The sequence below is a fragment of the Embiotoca jacksoni genome, unplaced genomic scaffold (genome assembly GCF_022577435.1).
Source record: "Embiotoca jacksoni isolate LCO1_2020_lvr unplaced genomic scaffold, fEmbJac1.0.p SCAF_7, whole genome shotgun sequence".
NCBI lineage: Eukaryota > Metazoa > Chordata > Actinopteri > Embiotocidae > Embiotoca > Embiotoca jacksoni.
Window position 1 is genome coordinate 21,239,349 of NW_027185425.1, and position 20,465 is coordinate 21,259,813.

The following is a 20,465-nucleotide window of genomic DNA, read 5'->3' on the forward strand; positions in this document are numbered from 1 at the left end:
GCACTGTCCTGTGAAACCCGAGGGACAGAAGAGCTGAGAGGTCCGTCTTCACTGCAGAATGCACATATTTCATGTCAAAAAGACCCTCAGTGGCCCAGGGGGGATTTTTTTTTCTGGACTACATCTACATTTCCCCCCCAAAAAGTGCTGCACCTCCTCTGATCCACAGAGAGAGGCTGGTGCACAGCTGCTGGTTGACTCGGTGTTCTTCCACCGACTGAGACAGACTTTTTTAACTACTTGCGTTCCCTTGCGATTAGTTTTACATTTCCTCGCTACATCTCTGCATTCCCTCTTATCCATATGAACAGTTGTTGTGATGGTTCAGTCCAGTTGTACTGCTCAAAGTACAAGATGTTAACTGTGATGTCCTTCTCAAAAAAGTTGATATCACTGTCTAATACAAGGTTAAACAAATTATTCTACTTTCAATATTTGATTTTACAAATCAAATCAAATTATTCTGTTATGTAACATGCACAGAGTGTTAGAACAATAATGTGCACGTCAACATAGAAAACACCGTGAGTCTGTTTTGGGTCCGTTTCAGTCAGGTTGCTGGGGTTTGTTCTGGATTTAATGTTACTGCTAATCTGCGTTTGTTGCCTAAATCCAATGAAAAGAACTATGACACATTTCTTTTTTTGACACATTTCTTTCTTTGACAGCCGGTGTGTTCTGAAGCTGACAGAACATTCATGCTGCAGTCTGTCTTTACAGAGAAGACACAGGAAGCACGTTCTACCTTCATCCCTGCAGATACACTGATGGTGCCGAGGTGAAAGCTGTGGTGTTAAAGTATATGACTTATTTACAGAAGCACATAGGTAAAGATATTTTGTGTGACATCAATGTATTAAAGCAATTTAAAAATGTATATTCCAAACCACACGGCTGTGTACATTAACGAGAACAAAGTCAAGATTGCTCCAGCAGGGGCTGTGTTGTCAGATGAATAAGTGTTGCCCCGTTCTGGTGGGGCAGAACGGTGCCGGTAAAATGGACACGGTATGTAAAAAGACAAAGGAAAGTCTGAGCCAGGCACATTAGCCTGGGCTCAGCAGCCTTCACAGGCCGGTGGTAGAGGTGGTCCGGGCGGTCCGGGCACAGAGGGGAAGTTCGACCCATGTAGAGAGGGCCATTCATGTAAAAACAAAGGTCATTGGAAACTTTCATAATGATGTCTGCAACATCTCTTGTAGTGAAGCTCAGACACCTTCAGAGACGAAGGGGTTTGTATCTGTGGTGGATGCAGAGATGAAACCTCCAGAAAATTAGAGAGTTTGATTTGGAGGGTTGTTGTCGTGTCCACCTGATGCAGAGTGGAGATTGTTGTTTCCAGCCTTTGTGAGACGTGCATGTGTGGCTCCCACCATGAAGCATGGAGGAGGGGGGGGTGACTCTGTGTGTGTGTGTCTGTGTGTGCGTGTGCGTGTGCGTGTCGTTTCTCAGTTGGAGCATCGACTTTCTTATGAACAGATAAAAACCCACAGCGCTCCTCCCGGGTCTGTGTGGACTCTAATACAGATTACCTCCGCAACCACCTGACCTCCACCCGGCTGAGACTGAATGACAAGCAGCCAAAAGGTGCTCAGCCCAGTTTATGTGGGAACTTCTTTCAGACTGTTGGAAAAGTATTACAAGTGACAGCATAATGAAGCTGAGGCAGATAATGTCAAGCGTGTGCAAAGGTGTTATCCAATCAGAAGGTGGTTAGTTTAAAGAGAGTCGGACTGAAATCAAACTGTTGACAGCTGGAGATCCGTTCTGCAGGACTGGCTCATCTAATGTTTGTCCAATATCACAGCTCTGATTTGATTTGATATTCTAAGTTTAGCTTTTAGTCTGAGGCTAGAGTTCAGACATCTGGGAGAAGAAAACAGAGATTGTTGTGCAGGTAGCAGTTCAGTGATTTGAGGTTGTGAACTTGGCATGCTGTGCAGGGGAGGGGCAGATGAACAGTACTGTCCAAATGCATTAGAGGAAATGGAGGATTTAGTGTTTTTGGAGCCTGTCCCATATCCGGGTTTGAAAATCCGGATGAGTCCGCCTCTGATGCAGATCTGGTCTATTCTGGAATATGCCTTTGACAAGGTCACCAGTTTATCGAAGTGCAATAAGAAATGACAGGAGTTCTCATTTGAGAAGCACAGAAAAGGTCATCCACACTCTCGCTATGCACACATTAGTAATGCATGTGATCAATAAATAAACTTGCATTTGTTTCATCTCTTCAACCCACTGACACAACATTGGTCCTCCTGACAAATTCATTGTGTATCGTGTAAAATTTCAAACACAAATGGGGTGTGATTGCATTTTTTTACCCAATAAAAAAGCGACCATGGGGTATCAGTTCAGTATATGTACTACAGAAAGTAAAGGTTTTGTAAAGAGAGTAGCTGGTTTTATGAAAGCGTTAAAAGCTGTGTTTACATCGTGTAGTCTCTGTACCTTGTGTTGGGTATCTTGTTCTTTTCCTTGGTTTCTGTCCTGGTATTTTGCTGAGGATGTGATGTTCAGCTCCACCGGCTCTCGCTCCTCCACACACAAACCAGCTGCTGCAGAGTCGGTCAAGCCACACCGACGACACTCAGAGGATTGCACTGGTTGAGATGGTGCATTCTTGGCTCACCTCTGTTTATCCATCCAGCTTCATGTCTCTGCAGATCAAAGTGTCTGTTTCTCTCGCCATGTCACACGTTACAGATCCGAGTTCTGTCGTAAGTACGGGACCACGTCCAGGTCCACACTGCGGCGTGTGAAACTGGAGTTCTATTAGTCTCAGACAGGCTTCATTGTGAACGCAGCAGGGAAAGGAGTGGGTAAGATGGCTAATGAGGAGAAAAGAAGCTTGGAGAGGATTAGCAGTGACCTGAAAACAGCCATGTGGTAAGAGGCTGTGTGCCTCACAGTGTCAAACATGAAGCTGCTGACACACAGCTGATGGTAATTGAGCGTATCACCAGACGAGTATCTGCTGTCTGTTTCTTGGTAGCTGTATGAGGCACTGACATCACTAACAGGCTTTATACTGTGATGGCATCAGGTATTCCAGTGAGGAACAGAAAGGTCACCCTGCTGCTCAGTCTTCATCATACTAGTCAGTTCAGTGCGGCACTCACTTCTGTGTGCAGCAACTGATCTACATACATTTCATTTATCAACACTTGCCTGCACTTGAACTACGGTGCCTTTAAGATGCATGTTGCTTTATTTTATATTTTAACTTTATTTGAGTTTAATTTGATCTGTTCTAATGCATGCTATTTCTTTTCTATGTATAGATATGTATGTTCCTTTATTTGTGCATGTCATTTTCTGGCTGTGAAGCACTTTGAGCTGCATGTCTTGTATGAATGGTGCTATACTAATAAAGTTTTTTATTATTGTTGTTGTTATTATTAACATTGTCAGGATGACTTTTTAACATTGTTGTCACTTAGATACATAAAAATATCGTATATAAAACAAAAATGTAAGCATGCTTTGACCTTCTGCTTCAGATGAGCCTGTGAATAACTGAAGTCCCACGAGGAGGTGGAACACAACAGCTCAGTGAAGATGCTAAAACTCCTCCACATCTACCAGCACATACTGTGTTTCTCTCTCTGTGCACTGGAGGACCGATTGTGAGTTACTCAAACCTCAGTGCAGAGAGAGCATGTGCAGGAGTGCAGCTCTCAATATCTTCTTAGTACTAAATAAAGAACTTGTTTCACTGTAGTGTCTCCTTCATCGTTCACAGGAGTCACCTGAACACTGAATATTTCACAGTTTAGGAGTTTCCTCTTCACATAATCTGCACGGCTTTGGACTGCAGAAAGAAACCTGAGCATCACTGAAAAACACACAGGACCGAAAGAAAAACAACTCAACTGATCAGGAGCTGAAGTCGTGTATGCATCATGCAGCGCCTAAATACAATCACACACAAAAACAAATATTAGATCAACATTATATTTAACTATTCAGTCACACAACGACTGCAATCCTAACCAGGCAACTGCAAATGCCTCTGTGTGGACATGAGTTCATGGGAACTTGATTAATTAGATTTCTTTGATAAAGTGTGCACCATTGCAGCACTATATCACTGGAGTGTGGAGCTGTGGAGCCTGGCAGAGGGTGGGGACTCCCCTGGGTGTGGAACATGTGCTGTGTTCATGTCATGTGTGAATGTTTTGTCTTTTTCCACCGTTCCTGTTGTGCAGTCTGTGTAGTTGCAGTGAGAACTTATGTTCCTTAAACATAGAGAAACCTCAGGAGGTCACCTTTGACTTGGGAAAGACCAGCGGTGATACGGACATGGAGAGGGTCAGCAGGGCGAACGTCTTTTAAAACATGGAACAGTTTCCTTGATGTGTGCTGTTGAGGAGCAGTCTGCTGGAGCGGTTACCTTCATATTCACTTACAACATTTACACGTGTGAGTATCTCTGTGTGACCTTCATATTCAGTTAAACCACAGATGATAATAATTCAGTCACCACAGAAGGAGAGCACGCTGAGCTACATTTTTTTAAACAGCATAATCATGAACATTATTTTGTCATTTACATTCATATCTGAGGACATGTGGACAGAGATATGACCTGAAGCTCTTCTGCCTGATAAATTAACAGTTCCTCAGCTGCACTGCACACAACACCAAAACTACTATAAATAATGTGTAAGCATGTGCTGTTGCTGTAATGTCTGTCATTATATGTGGCATTTTGGTGAAGCCTTTTAGACAACTGATAGAATAGGTCCGACAACTTTTGGACAGATCTGTTCATGTGTGCTCTGTGGTGCAGGACTTCCATCTGGTCCGAGCTGGTGGAAGCGCAAGGCCTTTAGCACGAAAACAAAAATGAATTATTAGGTTTGTGTAAATGCTTTTGAGTTTCTATATAAAAAACAATAGAAAACTGGAAAATCTATTCTCTTACATTGTTAATTTTCTGTATGTTAACTTTAAAGCAAGAAAAAGCATTACATTTTCATCTATAAACCACTTTAACTGTTGTGAGATTATTTTCCTTATTAAATGATGAAACAGTGAGACGTATACTATTGGAAAGTTCTTAATATGTTTATTAGGTAATTTTTCTTATGGTGTTGAACAGGTCAGAATATAGAGAATGAAACTATAAATACAAAGAAAAGGAGGATCTGAGGGTAAAACATTAGTAGTATAAGAGACTATAAAGACACACGATGAGATGTCAACATACTGACATCTGGAAAGAATCCACTTGTGTTTGGTTCCTGATGCAGATGAAGTCAACTTTAGATGGACAGAGACCTTATCTCGGCTCCATCTGATGACCGAGCTCTCATTCTGATGCTTTCAAATTATATTTTAGATATGAAACATTCCCTACACTATAGTACTGTATAAAAACTGTATATAAACTGTATCCATGACATTTTGTGGTTTTCCTCAATGGCCAAAGATGATCTGCTAACACTCATGTTTGAATGATTAAACATTATTTCTGAAGCTGTAATTAACAACAGAGGGCCAGTCATCCTCCTATTATCATGATCCACTTAAAGGCACCATGAACCGCAAAGATGGAAAACTAACATGACAAAAATGGATCAAATGTGGGAAAGTGACACTGTTAATGACTGAGCGTGATAACGCCCAGACGCTTTTGCAACAGTAAATTTCAAACTAGTCTTAAGACCTGCAGCGACAGAAGGGGACGAAACAAATAGTGATAATATCACACACATGCAGTCTCTCCTGCAACCCACCCACCATCGCCCCCTGCTCCACACAGCCATCACTCTATGAAGCAGATGTAACTCAAAGATGTATGATTTATGACCATAAGCAGGATTTTTGTTCCCCTCCAATGTTGGGATCTGGCAGCCAGAGAACCAAATCAGGCTGCATATCATGAACAAATAGTAAAATATAGAAGGACGGTTCAACCTCTATGAATGATAACATGTGAGACATGATCACGCCCACAAAACATGTGCAGCCAATATTCACATTTGCAGTATGATGAAAAAATACTACTTCATGGCCACCGAATGGCTACAGAGATGATGTCTGGCACTAAGAAGGAGAATGAGTGGATTACTTTGTCTTTGATACATACAATGGTAGTGTGAACCTTTAGACTTAAACAACATGGGGATTTAAAAGTGAACTTGTCTGAATTTGAACTGGCGCAAAGGAAGCTGGGCCGTACACCGACACGAGATGGAGATCAGAAGAGTAACGTTTCAGCTGTAATGTTTGGAAACGGCTTCCTGTAACTTTGTATTTTTATATTCTGTCTGACTTGTAATTAGGAGAGTGATGTGCATATTGTTAGTAATATTCCACCGTGTAAAATCATAGTTTGCTGATGAGGGCTGAGGGTCTGCTCCTCACAGGAGGATGCAGCTGCATTTGGAGGTCTGGGCGCTGAGGACGCTGTGCTGCGAGGTGGCTACTGACTGGATCAAGTTCCAGAAATGCTTGAAAGAGATTCCCTCGCCGTCACCGACTCCCATCTTCCGCAGAATCTCACCCATTCCTTGCTCTGAGCTGGATCCCTGTTTAGACATCAAAATAACATGTGGGAGATTATTTCAGTGTGAAGGTGAAGGTGCTGCCGACTGACACAAACGTTATCGCAACAAGAGAGGTTCATTCCAGTTCATTCCAAATGGGTTTGGTAGGTCAGTTTTAACATTATCTGCCCTCAACAGTCACATTAACGTTAACATGGTTGGAAACATGGTGATATCACTGAAATGAAGTCAGATCAGTAAAGACACAGCTGAAAGACCAACTCCACATGTACACATGACTGGATGGAAGAAACATTAAAGGTTAGCTGTACCGAACAGCTTCAAGTGTGAACATTCAGTATGTGTGATGTGTGATGTTGTGTGATGGACAGAGTGATACTCTGCTTCCACCTTCCATCAACATGCCTCCCGTGTTCAGCAAAAGTCCCGATGGAAACGCACTCAGGACACATGAGATCAGATCTGTTCAGACCACATTCAGAGGTGGTCTGGGACGTTTGTGTCCACATTCATTATCTTTTTTCTTTTAGTTTATATCGTTTCATTTTATCAGACCCACGGCAGTGGAGACGCACTGAAACAATGAATTAATCTGACCTTATTTATTGTGGTTCTGATGTTCTGGTTCCTGTTCTTGTGTTTATGTAATTGTATATTTTTGTGATGTAGCCTACGTGTTCTTTTGCACATAGATCAGGGGAGTGAGATCCGATCTCAAGGGGTCACTTAGGACGCATGTGGAGACGCACGATAAGGCCAGTTGGAAACAGACAGCCTAAAGATCCTATCTGTCCCGGAGGCATGTTGATGGAAGGTGGAAACAGCCTCTGAGTCTGTTCAGTGAAACGTCCCTGAGATTTAAACTATAAATCAGTCAGTCCTCGGCGTTGTCAGTGACGGTTCCATCTCAGACTGATTTTTATTGATGTCACCATGTTCCTCATGTAACTCAGCTGTTAACTTCTTGAGTACGATGTTATCATCAGAATTTAAAAAAGGAGATTGAAATGTTCCTCAGCTAATGTGTTGAATAAAGGCCAGACAAGCGTACAAACAGACAGACAACCTGAAAACACGATGCCTCACTGTTGCAGAGGCAACAGCACCAATAACCCAAAGCACTCAGATTCCCATTCCACACAGTAACATGATCAAATGATCAAATGACAAGGGCACCAAACAAAGGCAATCAGCAAATCTTCACTGGAGAATATTGAACATTTGACTCAATACTTTTTTTTAGCACATTAAATCTAGAATATAGTTTTGCTTCTTCTTGTAATGTGGGATCCACCTGCACGTGTACAGAGCTGGAGAAGTCTTGTATATGATGTTCTACTGAAGTGGTCCTAAATACAGGTGAATGCACCCAAGATGCATTGAGGACGCATCAAAATCCACTCAGACTAGCTCTTTTAGCAGTGTGTACATGAATGTGTCTTGGGCCACACTGAAGGGCCGCCTACTAAACTGACATATAATATCCAATACAAATAATATCCTGCGTGATTCTGTAGCTGAACAGAACGTAGAAGAGATTTACTTCCAAACTGTGAACCGAAGTGCAAGTAAATCTCTGTTCAGTGAATAGAAACACAGGCGGTCTACTTGATGCTTGTTTTTTTTTTTAGTTCACCTCATCTGGAAACGTCACCGGTTTTGTGTTGGGAAACAAACTCTGTAGCGTTCGGACATTTACATTTTCCCGCATAATGAGTTTCAAGAATGACTTTAAAACTTTCCCTCTGTATTTTGAGCATAAAATTAAAGGAGCTCATTTTTTTCATTCGATTATTTGCCATCTGGGGTGACATGCAGGTGTCCATGCAGTTTGTGCGAAACTGTTTACACACGACAGACTCGAGGGTCTGAAGGCTTTCAGATAGATCTGTATTATCAGTAGAACAATAATAAATTAATAAGCAGGATTTTTCCAGTATTAGATTTCCAACCTTTGATAATAATTGTTTTGAAAATCAAACAGTCTAAAAAGTTTGCATTAAAGAGCATCATTTTTATGTCGTCTTGGTTAAAATAGATTACAATTCAAAACATCCATAGATTAACTTCTTCTTCTAACGACTTCTGTAGCTTAATCCCCCTCTTACCCTCTTCATTTACATATTCCAGTCAGATTGTCAACAAAATATAGCTAAATAAACAGTTTCTATTTGTTGCTCGTACTTTAAATCCTAACAAGCCGCCATTATTAGAGCTTTTAAGGCTAAACGTTTGCTGACGTTCACAAAATGTATTTTTACTGTTAAACTTCCTGATGAATGCCCACCTTGGTTGTGAGTTCATCTAAAGCTGAGATGATGGATCAGTTGACTGAGCCCAGTTCTTATGTGTGTGTCTAAGTCTTTATAGTGTGTGTGACTCTGAGTGTTTGCTGACTGTCCTCTGTTTGCTGAGGTGAGGTGTGCTGCCACACCCAGCTGCAGCAGTCACCAGCAGGCCTGGCTGAGAGAAAGGCTGAAAGCAGTTTACCGGCACCACGTTGGCCAGCTGGGAGGACAGAAGACCTTTGAATTCATCTGTTTTCAGCGTCGGACCGTTGTTGGCTGAAGCAGCGTGGAACTGGGAGACCAGTGTGTTGATGGCTTTCTCCAGGTCTGAGAACTGGGACACATAAAAAAGGAAAGAAGACAATAGAAAAAGGAAGGTCATTTTATGATTCATCTCCTGCTCGGGCTTTAATGTCAGCAGCTGAAGGACTTCACGAGGCACCAAGCACCTCCCTTCTTTTCTCCGTCACGCTTCACGCATGTACATTATATTACACTACATCATGGTATTTATTTTGTGTCCTCTCGCTCCCTGTTTGTGTTTCCGGCCCCACCAACCTGCCCAGTGTTGTTTCTCAAAGCTGCTCTTTTCTCTCTCTGCTCTCCTCTCATCTCAAACAGTCACGGCAGATGGCCGCCCTCCTCTAAAACTGGTTCTGTCTGCGGTTTCTTCCCGTTAAAAGGCAGGTTTTCCTCACCACTGTCGCCAAGTGGTGCTCAGAGGAGCATCCTTGGGTTTCTCCATATTATATTCTACTATGTAAAGTGCCCTCAGATGACTTATAATTTGACGCTATAGGCCTATAAATAAAATGGAGTTGGAAGACAGTCTGATCAGCTGCCAGACTGGCCCACCAAGTGATGCCTGCCATTGAAAAGGTGGAATGCATTGATGGTATACAAGCGACATACACAAGCAGTGCCACTGATACTATTTTAGAATTAGGCTTACGCCACTAAACCAGGAGTAGCATACCATCAACCACTGTTTGATCTCAATGCTACAACCTCCAAACACATCAGCACCTTATAAAGTTGTCATAATGAACATGTTAGCAAACTAGGGAAGGGCATATAAAGCAGAAATACTACTCCATTTTCACTGATAACTGTTGCAGCACAGAAAAACGGAATCTTTCATTGGGTTTAGTGTTTGTGTCCATCTGATTAGTCCAGTATTTCCTCTCTTTTAGCTCTTGTTTTGGTCTCCACCACCTCCTGAGGGAAATGCCTGGCTCTTTCGCTGCTAAATGCTCCACTATGTTCCCAAGCCTGCTGCTGCTGGAAAGACACTGATAATACTGACCAGGTCTTTGTGAAGAAAGTTGCTAATCTCAGTGGAATTTACTTGGTTCAATAAAGTTTTAAAGAAGAGTTGTGAGACTGAACTACATGTGCTATAAGACCAAAGCTGAGCTAAAAGACTAAAAGGCTCAAATTCACAGGCAGTCATTTGATGCTAACTTTGATGAGAACAGTGAAATGTCTGCCTGTTGGCCATCAGTCGAACACGCTCCAGTCCTGCTGGTTATTCAGTGCATGTGGGCCAGCAGCCCTGTGGAAACCACACCCTGTCTGACTGATGTACCACAAGCTGCTGCAAGCCCTCTTCACCTGAATTCAAACTCCTCCACAGAGTGACATTATCCAGACTGTACCTTTTAAAATAGTCACTTTTGTACTTTCAACATTTTATGATTTTATTAAAGTACCCGTTACCGCACCCAAACCAGCTCACTGTTGATCAGCGAGGTGAGAGAAAGTTTAGGGGTTTGGTTTGATTTATGGCTTCATGATCAAATTTGGAAATATTAAACAGTCAGCGAGTTCTAGAAGCTTCTCCTCGACTTCAGGTCACGGTGGAGCATTGTTTGTTTGCTCAAAGTTTCTGCCCTTGACTGTCTTGAATCATTAATTTTAAGCTTCAGGATGTAACTGATTGTTGAGTATTGTTAAATTTGAGCTCGTCCTGTGAGGAAGGTCTGTGTGTTGGATGGAGGCCAGATGAAGTCTTCAGCAGAGGTTGAAGCTGCCACACTTTGCACTCCAGATTCACATGATAAACTATCAACTTATTATTACCAACGGACCTTTAGGACAATGAGAAATGTCCTGAAACAAAGGGGAAGTGATACTGCATTTTATCACCTTCTATACAACACACACTGGATCACTGGCTGAACTCGCCTGGATTGAGTATTCATTATTTCAGTTACACAAATTATTTATTGTACTTATTGTATGTACTCTGACTGTTATACTCTCATAGATGAATGAAGCATCTGAGTTGTTATGAGTACTCAGTCAAAAGTGTAAAAATTCACTGTATCCTTTAAAAATTGACAACAAGCCATAATAATAGATGAATATTGTATATACAGGCTAATTTCTTCATGATGAGTTGTGTAAAATTGATGAAATAATAGAAATGGATCATGTTGCACCTGAAAACACTTTCAGAAGATGTTTAGTTGTTAATGTAAGATATCCATCATTTATCTCTGCTTATATTCATGTGCTGGACGTTAATCTAAGTTCCAGCAAGAAGCTGTGTATTTAAAGTTAGGTTTTCATTATCTGAGACTACTGGTCTTACTTGAGCTTTTGAGTATAAATTGCTGCGTAATTATCCAGTTTTATTGAAGTTTATCATTATTATTATAGTATGCCGAGATTCGACAGTGGGAAAAAAAAGTTGTAGGTTTTTCAGTGCAGCAATTAATATAAGCTCAATTTCAAATTGAAACGAGAAATCCGTACTAATATGTAAAGGCTCGGTTTCAAAACTGTGTCGAATGACTTCCTGAAACGAAACCAAAATGACTTTGAAATGAAAACCATGAATTACACATTCCTGACATTACATTTTATGTGAGGGAGTTCACAAGCAGCCAACATAGGAGCAGGGCTGGGCTCTGAGGGGCCTTGTGGGGCCGAATTACCCACAGATGATCCACACTCGGGCCATCAGTGTGGGCTGCCAACGGAGACCCCACTATAGGCCCCCGGTGGATGGTTGGGCCCCCGTGCCCACTCGAACCCCGCCGGGTGCGCGCGGTGGCGGGGCAGCTCTCAGGTCTGACTGCTACTGAAGCGCGCCTTCGCAGGGAGGGGCCGCTGGCCGCACACGTCTGGAGAGTTTCTCACCAAAATAAGTTCAAGGGAGTTAACGTGAGAGTCTGAACTCAGTCCGAGCGCTTTGAAAAACACACGATAAGTTTTTACTCGGACCATCCGGACCAAAAGTTCCGAGGTTTTATCACCTGGCGCGTCATGGCGCGTCTTCAGAGGGTGTGTGAGGCTACAGAGGAAAATTCAAGCCAGCAGAAAACCGAGGACAAGATTCTTCTCCCGACGAAAACAAGGACAAAAGCCCATGTTAGCAATAAGTGTCCCACTTACCTCAGGTTTTACATTCCGACAGTAAAAGAGTAGTTTTCGTTCTCATTTCTTACCTGAGCCATGTCGACTGTCGAGTTGTCTTCCTGTGTCTGGCTTTCTGCGGACTGAGCGGAGCTGCGTCTCTGTCACCAGCTGGCAGCATTCCTGGATCCTCCCTCAGCAGGAGAGCAGCCAGGAAGAAGGAGCAGACTGACGCAACGCCTCAAACCTGCCACAATTACAGTTTACAGCTTCCATACACCTCCGCCGTGGGTTCAACTCATAATGTCCTTATGTATCATACGGTGCTTATACTGTATTTACTGATGTGCTTCCATATTTCTGTGAGGAGCAGCTCAACATTCATTCAGCTCGCTCCACATCTGGAAACCTTTAGTGGAGTTGGACGCTGTTGTTTTACGCAATAACTGCCTGCAAGTTTGGGCTGGTATCCTGCTTTTCTTCCACCCCGTCACTGTGAACCTCAGCAGTAAACGTTAGTCTGACACCAACCCTCCTCGGGTTTTGCAGCTTTTATGGAAGTCTGTCAGGTTTCACGAGAGACTTCAGTTTTTAAGGAATCCCTTCTGTTCTGTTATTGGAGAAGTTTTTAAATAATAGAAAGCAGAGAGGGACAGGGAGGAGGAAGGAAACAGGCACGACCACATTCTTTCTATCTGATCTGCTTTTCTCCCTGACTTCAGTCAGTCTGTGAGGGAGGGTGAGCGGCAGGCTGAACTTTTAATGACAAGAATTTATGGAAAGAAAAAAAACTGGAGATGAATCAGCAGAATTCCAGCAGATTCTCGGCCGGGACTAACGGAGGGTGTTTTCACTGACTGATCTATCCTAGCCTGGAATGGATCAGCAGACAGATACAGTAGAGAGGAGCTGGTGGGCTCAATGTGAAGGGTGTGGCACAGTATTGGATTTCAGTGATTTCAATAGAGATCCACACCCAGCGCTCCTTCTCATCCAGGTCCCGGAGTTTGAGTGGGAAGGATTCCTGTCACACCCAATCAAAGAAGCCACAGTGAATTGTTTCAGCATGACACCATCGACCTTCCTCGTGTTAGTGACTCCCAGATGCTTTGCATTAACACATGCACGCGCACACACAGACTTTAATACGCCGAACCGGGCAGCAAACACTCCCGTGATGGTAGCGCCATAAAAGCCTCATAAAAACGTACGAAATGAGGTTTTTATGTCTCTGAAACTTTCACAACAAATTAAAGGGCCATCTTTCGGTGTCGCAGCTGTGATTGACTAGTGACCCTTCAGACACAACTCTACATCGACTCAGTCACTTTTCACGCATGTCCTGGTGTAGATAACTGGGCTGTGTTTCCGGTGTGCTTCAGTGCTGGCATATTTAACAGCGACACAAATCACTTCAAAAAAACACCCGGCAGAATGACATAAAGCACTCCAGGATAAATATCTGGGCCAAATAAGAGAATGAAAACATGCGGTGTCTCACCCACACCTGCACAACTCGGTTGACTGAAGACAATAGACCCACTGTTCAGGTGAGGTTTGAACTCAACGCTCGTAGAAATACAGCCAATCAGCACTTTAGCCACACCCACACGTACAGGGCACTGTGGAAGAGAAAACACACTTACCCGGAAAACATCTTCAGAGCAATGCATGCTGGGAGAGCCTCATCCACTGTCATGTGTCAACTGCTCAAATCTATTCATACTTTATTTAATCTATAATAAACTCAACCTGTGTCGGAGGGTCCAACTTTCTGCACTTCAACCTGGACTGGACATATAGTATAAAAGTATCAAAAAGATTTTCAGTTACCAAACAGAAATCTTATCTTATTATCAAATCTGATTTGTTTACTTAGTAAATGCATTTTCTATTAATTATTGCAAAAACAGACCGTGAGTGCAGATATGACTTCATGGAACAATATCCTGTGTTATTAGAGTTAAGAGTTCAACCAGTAAAATCTGTAATGTTTTGTGGTTTAAAAATTAAAGGTTAATTCTACAGTTATTGTAGAGGTCTTTAATTGTCTACAAATTCCATGAAATGACTAAAATAAACAATGTGTCAATATGTGTCAACACTGGCTTCATTGGATTCATTTGTTGGCACAATTAAAAACAAATCCTTCATTCCTCCTGAAAAGTGCTGAAATTAAAGTCAGTTGTCTCCAGTCGAACCTGCAGCCGTTGGTCTAAGAGGGAAAAACGATCAATTCTTTCTTCTTCTACAAAGATGACTCTAAAACAGCTGTTAAAGGTAAAGGCTGCTGGAGTGATCACTTGATCAGTTTAAAATTATTCTTTCTTTTTTCTTCTTTTCATGGAAGGATACCAACAAATTCATCCATGAAGGAGAAATCTTTAAAAACAACTCAGAAATATATCGTGTCCTTTTTTAAACAGGTCCAGGAATTTCCCAAAGCAGGAGGTCACTGTGGTTTGTAATAACCAAACAGGAGCAAACAGCACGTTTATTGAGGTTGATTTCAGGAGGAAATTGTAGTTCGAGTGCACATTTCAGGCAGCAGGACGGTATGATGGATGGGGTCAAATTAAACTGCAGTGAGTCAGTTCATGGTGATAACGGAGCACGTCAGGACTGGCTGGTGCGTTTGTCGTAGTTTTTGTACAGTGATGGAGCGCTGTGACACAGGAGGATGACAGAACATCACATAACACAGCCGATGCTTCCTGTGTGGATTCTGAAGTGGTGTCATAAATTCCAGAGGCCAAGAAATACACATTTAGTTCAATCAGTCAAACTGTTTCTATTTATAAACTGCAGTTAACATGTTCATTCAGTTTGTAAACTCAGTCCTGAGCTGCAGGTGAAATCCCTCCAGATGTTCTTTAAGTTTCTCCCTCACGTCTTCTCTCATTTCTCCTGATGTGCTGTTGAGAACAGAATGATGGTGAATATGTTCTTCATCACAGGCTGCTTCAGTTCTGGCGAGACGTCCACCGTTCTCCGTCATGTGTCCCACACCACCTTGAAGATCCAGTTCTGACATCAGGATGGTTTGTCCTTCATCACAGCCCCCCTCCATCTTCAAACAGCTCTGTAATCCGTCCTCAGCAGGGACGGGTACCAGGATGACCTGCCCCTCCGCGCCGTCCTGTATCCAGAAGAGCTGCTGCTGCAGGTCCCGGCGCTGCTCCGGACCTTCACGCTCCCGTTCACACCCGTCAGAGAGCAGCAGCTTCTGCTGAGGGACCACAAATGGCAGAGTTTCAGGCTGAGAGGCCGCAGCAGGGATCACATGCTGAACGCTGGGATGTTGGAGCAGGACTTGGAGATTTGCTCCGTCTGTGTCGTTGGTTTCTACATGTTTCTCCGGTGGTCTTTCCAGTCGGACTCTCTGTAAGTCGTTGGCCTTTTCAGCACTGGTCCGAACCCTCGTCTGAATCTTCAGGGAGTCGTGATGCTCTGAGGGCTGAACGTCCCTCTGAGTCTTTGAAACTCGACCTGCCGCCTGCCTGCCGCTCCGCCGCGGCCCTCTCCCACAGTAGAAGCAGAATCCTTTCTCCTCCTCAGACCAGCTGCTGGAGTGTGGAAGAAAACTGCAGCCCAACTCCATCTGATCCGCACATCTGTCCTCAAACAGCCCTGCATTCTCAGACTGAGCCACGGTCTCGGCGTCCTCGGGGTCAGACCCTCCTCTGCCCTGTCTCCTCTCTCCCGCTGGGGTCCCCCCTGTTGTCCCGCCGTCCTGAGACACCAGCAGCGTGTGCTTCAGCCGCTTGTCTCGGAGCCTCAGCACGGTGCTGCGCAGGCGGTTCTCCCTCCGTCGGGCTGCGTGCAGTTGTCGTAAGGCCTTTTCTAAGGAGTCAACAGCCTGGTCATAGCGTCTCCTCCACAGCAGGGGGCAGTGCTGAGCGTAGCTGTGCTCCTTGAGCAGGTAGGAGCCGAGCGGAGGGGGCAGACGCCTCATGTAGCGAGACGGGGAGACCGGACGAGGCTCTGCAGCTGAAGGACTGTGTTCTTGTTCTGAGTGCTGCTCCGTCACTGACGGCTTCGGAGAAGATCCAACCGTGTTTTCATTCGTTTCCTCGGCTGCTGCCGCTGACCTCTGACCTCTGGTGTCTTCAGCAGTTTGGTCTCGGTTGGTCTCCTGTTGAGTTCTCTCCTGTTCGTCTGAGCTCGTCCTTCATAAAAAAATAAAGTCACAGATGAGTTTTTCTTTCACAAAGTACAACATGCAGATGGACGACAAATCAGCGGACCTTCACCCACAGCTGATGCTGCGTGTCCATCATGTGTGTTCAATGTCTGCCACCTGTTCGTACCGTTTTGTACTCTGTGGGTCAGTTTACCTTTGGTTTGAAAAATGTATCAGTGAAAACCAACCTAAGGTGTGTTCGCCCGGCACACACTGCCTGTGTTACATGTTTTTGGCAGCTAACCTGCGTCCATGCGTGTGTGTGTGTGAACCAAACAGTAGGTGCATGATTGTTGTTAATCCTCGTTAGAAATGAGACTGAAAAGAGGAATAAATGGAGACTGATATGATGAATTGTGTGACCCTGATTCGAACATGTTTGATCCAGAGAAAAGCAGCTGTCGCTATATAACCCTACTGATACAGCTTTAACTGACTGTGCACACTCCTGCATGGCAGCAGTTTTAGGCGGATGATTACTTTTTGGAACAACAGTGCAAACTACAAATCATACAGCAGCGGCTGTTTTTACTCAGACATGTTGGTACTTCCACAGAAGTGGAAAGGCCCTCTTTCTTTTCGCAGCCTTCTTTGGTTCTTGCGTGACCATTTTTTTGAGCTAAGCACACATCTTCCAGATGTGTATTTCAGCGAATCATAATGCATGTCATCATCACAAATAGTGAAAATGATGACATCATCTGAAACTTGCTCTGCTGGACCCTGTAACATGATAAACTAAGACAGTGAACTTGGCGAGTGTTACACCTGCAAACATCAGCAGGATGTTAATGTTTAGTTAAAAGCACATATGTGGGTCAGCTGAACCTCACAGAGCCGAATGGCAGTAAACTCTCTTTCCTCTCCCTGTAAAGTACGATACAAAACGTATTCATTATTACATCATCAGGTGCATCTGAATTTACAAATAACACTGCAGTACTATAATCCTAAAAATAAAATTAGATTTGGTCTGTTGTTTAGCAGATGCTCTTTACTCTTAAAGGAAAATAAAGCACCTGACGAGAGACTGTGATGTCCACCATGTCTTCTCTACGACACATCTTTTTTGTTACAAATGTGGAAAATAAAATGAGGAATTTGTGTCTCAGCATCAATCAGAACGTGCTCATGAGAAATCACCAGATGGACTGTGTTCTGTTTACCTGTCAGGAACATCTTCTTGTTTCTCTGCTTTTTCTGCTGTTTTACATTTTGTTGCTGATGAGAAATTAAATACTGTCGGAAACGCATCTTCCTTTAGTCTTCTGATCCCACTGGGAATGAAAATAAAAAACATTTAAGGCTGCTTTCTAAACAGTGTCAGCACTATACTCATATTTAGCACCAGTAGTCAAAAATAGAGGATTGAACTATAATGTGTATTGTGCGAGTGTGCAGACCTGCATCCGGTCAGTTCAAAGCTCTCCAGTGTGAAGTGTTTGGAACAAAAGTAGACAAAGTCGGTCTGAGGATCCCAGGAGTCTGTGCGGTGGGAGTTGGTGATCCACAGGTTTCTCCGGTTTGCTCCTTTTGGTAACCTGGCCATGCCATTGCATTACAGTTTCAGTTTATGTAAAATCACTGTGAAACATGGTCTTAAAACACTTTACAATCTCAAATCAACACAAATCAAAACAAAATAACAACAACCACAATATAAAACATCCTTGTTTTTTGGGAATAAAGTGGTAAGCTAGGTCTATAACAGCATAACTATGGGATGGTTCAGTTCCACCTGAGCATCTCCAACTATAAACTTTATCAAGAAGGAAGGTTTTGAGTCTAATCTTAAATCTAGAGAGGGTTTCTGCCTCTCCAACACAAACTGGGAGCTGGTTCCACAGGAGAGGAGCCTGAAAACTGAAGCTCTGCCTCCCTTTCAAACAGTGTGTCCCAATAATGTTGTCACACGGTTCAATTCAATACTAAAGATGGACTTAAATAAATAGATATTTAAGAACACTGAAAAAAACTACAAACATCAGGCATTAAATACATTCCAGTGTTGTCTGCGCTCAATATCACTCTTTTAACTGAAAACAGAAAAATCAAATATGGCTACGAGAGATATTGTTGAGGATGTTGAAAATGTCTTGTAATCTGTTCATCTTTCACTTCAACTTGTTTATGCTGCTACTTGCTGAGGAGGTAGCTCCAGGGTAACTGTTTCCAACACCTCAGTGCTCTTTATCTGTCTGTACGTGAATGACTTATATCAAATAAAGCAGGTTTGGAGTTGTCAGCAGGTGTATTTGTTCAGACAAGCAGCTCATCCCTGCTCCCAACAGGATCAATGTACTATTAATGGCAAATTTATTAAGTTACAGTTGGATTGAAGGAAGCACTGTGGTCACCGTAATGTTGTGAAAACAACAGACATGTCAGAGAAATCTACAAGTTTGTAAAACCGAGATGTAAAAAATCTGCTGACTTCTCACTTGTGGAAGGTGACACCGGCGTTACGAGTCTCATGGTTGTCCCGGGATTTGCAGCCGCCCGCTGAGCAGTGTCTGGGCATCTGAGAGTGATTCAGTGAAGAGAAGAAATGAAGAGCAAGTTCAGGAAACGTAGTTCCAGAGTAGTTATGTTTACTGTGTCTGTTTACAGAACAACAAACGGCAGGTGCATATTCTGAAACAGGAAACAGAGTGATCGTGTACAGGCTCCCTATTGGTTACCTGCTGAATTAAATAAAACAAAAACACCCTTCTTCACCCTCTGAACCGCCCAACCCGCCAGCAGGCTTCATCCCAGTCACTCCATTCTACATGTCTCAATATAATTTAAAATTTAGCAGAAAATAAAACGTTTGCATGATTCCGATTCCTTTGAAAACCCAAAATTTGACTAACAGTCACCTGATAAAAACTCAGAAGAACTGCAGGCTGAAGAAAAGTTCTTACAAAACTTTTTAAGGCATGAAGGGATTTGTTTATTGGAAAAAGTTCAAAATCAATAATTTGGATTAAGAGAGATCATTTTGAGGAGTTTAATCAGTGTCAGGAGAACTTTCACACCCTCCACAGATGCTCCCACTGATCACTAATCAACCCAGACGCTTCAAACAGCGACTATTTAAAAACACTCACATTTAAAACTCACTTCTCACTTATTTTGAACCAAAACTTTATTCCATTATTATTTTAAACTTAACTTATTAACATTGATATTATTATAAACTTAACTTTTCTATTTCTATTACTTTGATATCATTAGTTTTGCTTTCTACATGATTTAGACAATAACATTTACCATTATTTTTCTCATGTAAAGTAATGGGATAATAATAAAATAATTGGCTGCAGTCCAACAATTAATTATTTGATGTATTGTGCTTTGTTTCGGATCATTTTGTTGTTGTGTCTTTATTGCAGTCACTTGATGGTATTTTTTGACTACTTCCTCTGTTACTGTTGATTTTACTCCACAGTACTGTAGACATATATGTACTGTAGACACATATATATACATATATATATATGTACTGTAGACATATATATATGCACAGTAAGGTGTGTAACGTTCAGGTGGAAAAAAGTTGGCGGAAATATTGCGACTCCTTCCATCCCGCCAGTGAAGCTGTTTCTGTCTCCACCTCGTCACGACTGAATTTAAATCAACTGTCGACTGACGCCTTTAAAGAAGTCTGGGAACCGGAATAGACTTGTTGTCACAGCGTTTTGCTGCAGTGAGAATTCCGTATGAAGTCAGCGAGGAGCAGCTGTAACCGACGTCAGTAAACGCAGCCGTACGTGAAGATTTCTGAAGAATAATAAAAATATTACCCCCGCACAGCTGATTTTGACCTCACGAAGATGGCTGATCGTCTCTTCTTTCCTCATCGACCTTCCTCCTCTTTTTGTCTTCTTCCGTTTCTCCTTCTTCTTCTGGTTTCCGGCAGATTAGGTGCCGCTTGCATCTTGATGTTGGATTATTGCCATCTACTGGAGGAAGTTCAGTCCTACGTCGTCCAGTGTGTCAGATTCTCTTCTGTAACATCATCAGATTCTCTTCACTAGTCCGGTTCTTATTAGTGTCCACACACTCAAATATACCCTGTACTTCTGTTCTGTTAGCCCAGCAAAAGATTGTCTTCTGTGACATCAT

The 20,465-nt window shown here is 42.7% G+C and overlaps 2 protein-coding genes across 3 annotated transcripts; both read right to left on the reverse strand.

Moving 5' to 3' along the window:
* Positions 1-5,055: 5,055 nt before the first annotated feature.
* s100v2 (S100 calcium binding protein V2) lies at positions 5,056-12,351 on the reverse strand. The gene is made up of 3 exons (XM_069176706.1): positions 12,265-12,351; positions 9,012-9,143; positions 5,056-6,542 (listed from the first exon to the last, which is right to left on the reverse strand). The coding sequence occupies exons 1-3, from the start codon at positions 12,271-12,273 to the stop codon at positions 6,375-6,377; spliced, it is 309 nt and encodes a 102-aa protein (XP_069032807.1). The 5' UTR covers positions 12,274-12,351; the 3' UTR covers positions 5,056-6,374.
* Positions 12,352-14,092: 1,741 nt separating this feature from the next.
* On the reverse strand, positions 14,093-20,221 carry thap7 (THAP domain containing 7). 2 transcript variants are annotated; one of them, XM_069176820.1, is made up of 5 exons: positions 20,144-20,221; positions 18,790-18,876; positions 17,759-17,896; positions 17,522-17,632; positions 14,093-16,341 (listed from the first exon to the last, which is right to left on the reverse strand). In XM_069176820.1, the coding sequence occupies exons 2-5, from the start codon at positions 18,828-18,830 to the stop codon at positions 14,994-14,996; spliced, it is 1,638 nt and encodes a 545-aa protein (XP_069032921.1). In that variant the 5' UTR covers positions 18,831-18,876; positions 20,144-20,221; the 3' UTR covers positions 14,093-14,993. The 2 variants fall into 2 exon arrangements, with proteins under 2 accessions (XP_069032921.1, XP_069032920.1); XM_069176819.1 differs by having other exon boundaries at positions 18,797-18,876; positions 20,144-20,215.
* Between the last annotated feature and the right edge of the window lie 244 nt (positions 20,222-20,465).